Source organism: Loa loa (assembly GCF_000183805.2).
Source record: "Loa loa unplaced genomic scaffold supercont3.299, whole genome shotgun sequence".
Classification (NCBI taxonomy): Eukaryota; Metazoa; Nematoda; class Chromadorea; order Rhabditida; family Onchocercidae; genus Loa; species Loa loa.
The window spans coordinates 32,632-38,067 of NW_018108479.1; the positions used below are offsets into that span (position 1 = coordinate 32,632).

At 32.5% G+C, this 5,436-nt stretch overlaps 1 protein-coding gene across 1 annotated transcript; it reads right to left on the reverse strand.

Annotated features, from left to right (window-relative positions):
* Nucleotides 1-32: 32 nt before the first annotated feature.
* Nucleotides 33-3,347, reverse strand: LOAG_12267 (hypothetical protein; the record flags this gene model as incomplete). The annotated part of the gene is made up of 8 exons (XM_020448511.1): nt 33-181; nt 344-534; nt 666-714; nt 1,041-1,201; nt 1,339-1,442; nt 1,794-1,962; nt 2,248-2,328; nt 3,289-3,347. 8 exons carry the CDS (start codon nt 3,345-3,347, stop codon nt 33-35), a joined length of 963 nt encoding a protein of 320 aa, XP_020301352.1.
* Nucleotides 3,348-5,436: the final 2,089 nt, after the last annotated feature.

Sequence of the window (5,436 nt, forward strand, 5' to 3'; positions counted from 1 at the left end):
TTTTTTTTCCCCCCCCCCCCCCCCCCCAGAGTTCATTTTAGTAGACTGCACTGTAAGTGCTTTTTAAAATCAAAGTATTTCTTGCTAAGGACAAATTTCCAAATAAAATATGGAATTACCGAGACATCTCGAGTGTCAATAGCCGATGTACCCGGGCCTTCGAATCCTTGATCGTTTCCTGCTTAAAACTTGTAAAATAAAGCAAATGGAAAAGTATTGGAACACATGTAAATTAATTGTTTATTGAACATTTTTTATTTATTGGGAACAAAGAAATAATAAAGACGCAAAAGCAGAAAAAAAACAGTAATCTGAACCGATAAAAACACTTTAAGAAAACAACCTTGTAATGCATGAGTGGGAAATGGTGGAGGAACTGAGAAATCTGGAGGTGGTAAAATGAGTGGTCCAGGTACTGTTGATGCAACTGGAGAATAACTGAAAGGGCCAGAACGTTCCGGAACGAAATTTGGTCGCGGTGGCAGAGAATTCTGCGCAAAGCTTTGAGTTTTCGGAAAAACACCGTAACCACGGCTGCAATATATATAAATCCATAGATAGTAACAGGAAAAAGATACACATACTATTTTGAGAACCGGAAAAAATTAAAAACCATTTTGTATTGCAAGGATCTCATACTGAACAGCAAGAAAGAACAAAAATACCATGATTCCGACGATGGATCCTGCATCTTTGTCGATAACGGTATACTTCCTGAAAACAAACGATAGTTTTTATCACATCAAGTAGCAGTATTCGCTGACATACGAAAAACTCATTCCTTCAATATGGCGATAATATCTAATGCACTGACAACATCTTCCAGATGGATGGGATATTTTTTTTTTGCACCAGAAGTAGTGAAAACACATGATCATGTAGCTTAATGTATTTTCTGATGGCAAAGAGCATGTGATTATATATGAATGTGAAAGATACTGAAGATTTAAAAAGAAGCTCACGACACCAACTGAATCATCTGAATTATCTGATGCATGCTAAAGTTCAAATTAACCAATTCTTCTCATGCAATGCCACACCTGCATTAAAAGTTTGATCTTTTTCATGCAGAAATTCCATCACATCTTGTCCGATATGAGTGGCTAATAAATTCATTCCACGTTCACTCATCAATCTCTTCAACGTTTCCATACATTCCCGCAACGATCCTATTTCTTGCTTATGCATTTGGCGCATTTGCCTGAAGGGTTGAGATCCTGTTGAACAGCTTATTAACAAATTTTCTCGATTCTTCTCGAAGAAAAATGTTCGAAACCTATACTACCTCCACTGAACTACATATAAAGAGAAAAAAGATAAACTGAAACAAAAACAAACTCCAATAATTTTCGACGATTGTTGGAAAGTCGAATTTGTTCCCGATCCAACTCGTGCACATCGGATAATAAATGGCGCAAACCTACATCACTTAGTTCTACCAGCTAAAACCGCTGATTTTAGATGTCAGAGATGAGGAAGGATTATGGACAGCAGGACACAGGAAGCGATGGGAAATTTCTTTAATGAATCATTTAAATTGTTAAAAAAATTATTAAGGAGTAAGAAATTCAGTACACGTAATTAATTATTCACAATTTTAAAATGGATAAGAAATTCTGAAAAGGAACTAAGATTTATTATAATATAAATTCAAAAAAAAAGGAATTATTTCTTACATGCCCACTGTGACCTTTTCTTCTTCTAATTGTTTCTTAACTATTAATCTATTATCAAATACGCAAGGATTTAAGAAAACAGTGATACTCTGCAAAAAAACAATTTATGGAACATACCACATCTGGTGCAGGAATTTTTCGTACGCGAAGACATATTTGTTCAGGCGTCAAATGTGGATGTCGATAATCATTATCTGGATCAAACCGTTGTGGTGGATCACGTTCTCGACTGACGTGAAAATCCCTTTTAAATTCTCTTCTGTTATATTCAATAAAACCATTTTTTCTAAAAATTTATAGAAATAAAAAAATAAAGCGAACATCACTTTTTACACCAATTCAGAAAGTGAACTGCTCAGTCTATCACCTATCATAGTTGCAAATGACAAGTAAACTACAATACACTACGAATCAAGTTCTATATCAGCAGTCGCAGAAACATCCAAACCATCCATCTAATTTCAGAATAATACAATTTTCAGTAATGAAGAACAGAAATCTCAATTTCTTTATGAAGAAATGAAAAAAAAAGGAAAAAAAAACGTGTGAATTACGAAAATGAAAAGCTAACGTAGTTTCCGACTGAGCTACACGAGTAGTATCCTCAGCTTCACCATCGCTATCATCCCTGATTTCTCCCGAGCTCGAAGAACTGAACAGAATCAATTACTTAATTAAAATACGATAAAACTAGGTGATTAAACAGCAAAATGAGAAGAGGTAATGCCATTTACAGCATGATAATTCGAAGTGAGATTTACATAAAAATTGAAACATCATAACAATTCACAACAAGCCCCGCAGTAATCGCAGTAATCTAAGTGTTTGTTGAACTTTCCTCTCTAACAGAAAAAACTACAGCATAATCCCTTATTTTTCAATAATCAGGAAAAGACTTACTTTTCTACAATCAAAAAGTAAAAGATCCTTTCAAATTCGGACAAAAATTGAAAACAAAGTAAAAATTAATCAAAGATAATGCATATAAATGTATAACAAGATAATAACTGCAAGTGCAGGTAAAAGGCGAAGAGATGTTCTCGTCAGCAATACCTAGACTAACATTTACAAAGATGGGTTACACACACACGCACACAAAGACACACATACACACACAACACACCCATATACAAACACACATCACATAAGAAAACATACAACACCATATATGTACACATCTGCCTGGAAAACAGAAAGCGAATTTAATGGGAAATGTTAGTCGAGTTGCTGGAAATCTAACTGAACAAAACATTTCAGCCTTCCTCACTTTGTTCACACGTGGTTGCGTCATGGTCATTATGACAACAAGCGCATGGCCTGCATCGCATGACTAATCGAAGTAAAAAACTTACACTTTGGAAAATTTACATCATCTTTCATAAACTATTTGATGAAGGTTCTCGTTTTTAAAGATAACATTTAACTTTCACCTCATCGTTCCTTCCTCCGAGATCTCTCCCTCTCCTTCTTTATAACAAAAAACCAAGAAAGGAAGCGAATAAGAAAGCAAAAAGTAAATGTGAAAAACAACAAATAAAACATTTCCTACGCCTTCCTAATGAAATCGATTTCGAAAACGGTAAATTCAAAAATATGTATCTATGGGGACTACCCGCATGGCGAAGCTGGTGGCTTTTCTTTCGCCGCTTTCTTCTGCTTATTTGATCCCATCACACTGGTATCTGAAACTTTTTGCTAACATTTAGTAAGTTAAGAATAAAACGAGGTAGAATCCATAAATGGATAATTTTTTGAACAAAATTTTAAAGGATTGATAATAACAAATGCGCGTCAGAACGTCACTCGATGTGTGCTACTTCAACCTTCGAATTTTAAAACCACGAAAGTTTTAAAGCAAAAAAAAGAAAGCTGAATCCCCACATAACCGTTAGTCCAATTAAGCAGCGAATTTCACCCCTTTCCGGAAACTTACACGTACTCATGTCTAACACGCACGTGACATGTTATTAAACACCGGATAGCTCAATATAAACCCGTGCTATCCGGAAGCTTCACTTTTATCCAGAAAACACTACAACAATTTTTTTAAAAATGCTGAAATAATATATGCTATTTTAATTTAAAGCTACTAAGATATTTTTAGAAAAAAGCTAAATCTACTAAAAAAACACTGAAAAATCCATACTATTTAACCACTGTATTTCTCTCGTGCAGAAAGAATTAGTTTCTTATTTAACTAAACCAAAGTTGATTTTCAAGTAAAGGCACATTTCGAAAATTTAAACGCACTAAGATTTATGCCTGTGCAGAAAAAATGTGAAACGTTTATGAGAAACTCGTATTCTTATCTAAAAAAGAAAAAACTTTAACGGAAAAAAAACTAAAACTAAACTCAAGTCTACCCTGCAGCAGAAAAAGAAACAATAATTCGAAAAGTATATACATACTTGAGTGGGAAAAGTGAACTATGTTGAACACAACGAAAATAAAATGTTAAAATAAAACATTTTCAAAATGAAACTTCAAACTCCATGTTTTCTGGATAAAATCAAAGCACAGTGAGAATATACGCACGTATGTGGTAAATCCCCTAATCACCATTTACTGTATACAATCAACACAAAAACTCTACCGATCGACTCTTCTGTATCGCCCATAATAATTCAGCTTACGGTATATGTAGAACAGAGACGTGACACATCAAATCCGGAACTTTACGCTACGTCAACTTTACGTTACGCCACCTTTACGTTACGCCACCTTTACGTACGCCAACCCGAATAACACAGTGAGTGATTCCTCTTCAAGGAACCTTTTCTCCCTTTCTTCCCAATGCAGATGAAATCCCTAACAAAGACCTGTACCGAAAACAATTCTTCCGTCTAGGAATCGAGATCTTTGCAACAGCTCTACATTGCCGAATAACTTTACTAAAGCCGGTAAAGCCGTTAAGGTAACAGAAGACAAAAAAAAGTGCTTCCGATGATAGATCCGGAATTTCTTCAACAGAAGTCCAAAATTTAAGAGGAGACCTTTTTAGCAGCAGAAAAGGATGCAAACATCATTTTCATTAAATCATTTCTTGGAGATATATGTAAAAACTCAGTGATTTAAAAATATTATTTTCTTCTCTATTTCAGTTCTTTGATGAAATTTATTAAGTTCATCCGATTATTCAATACCACTTGCCATCCAGTATTAAAAGGAAAGACTAACTGATCCAATTCATTGTGCAAATAGCTTGTTTGCATTTGCTTGTCTAGACAGTTTATCTATCCAGGTATTATTATTCACATCATCACGAACGAAATAACTTCAAACAAAAGAGTTTATTACTTGATTTGTCTGCAGCATTCCGAACGATCCGATAATCTGAACTACTCCACAGTAACAGGTAATTAATAATAGTTAATAACAATAGTGATAATAATAATGGTAATATTAACAATTAATAATAATCCGATAATCTGAACTATTCCACAGTAAGAGGTAATTAATAATAGTTAATAACAATAATGATAATAATAATGGTAATATTAACAATTAATAATAATAACAATAATAATAATAATAATAATAATAATAATAATAATAATAATAATAATAATAATAATAATAATAATAATAATAATAATAATAATAATAATAATAATAATAATAATAATAATAATAATAATAATAATAATAATAATAATAATAATAATAATAATAATAATAATAATAATAATAATAATAATAATAATAATAATAATAATAATAATAATAATAATAATAATAATAATAATAATAATAATAATAA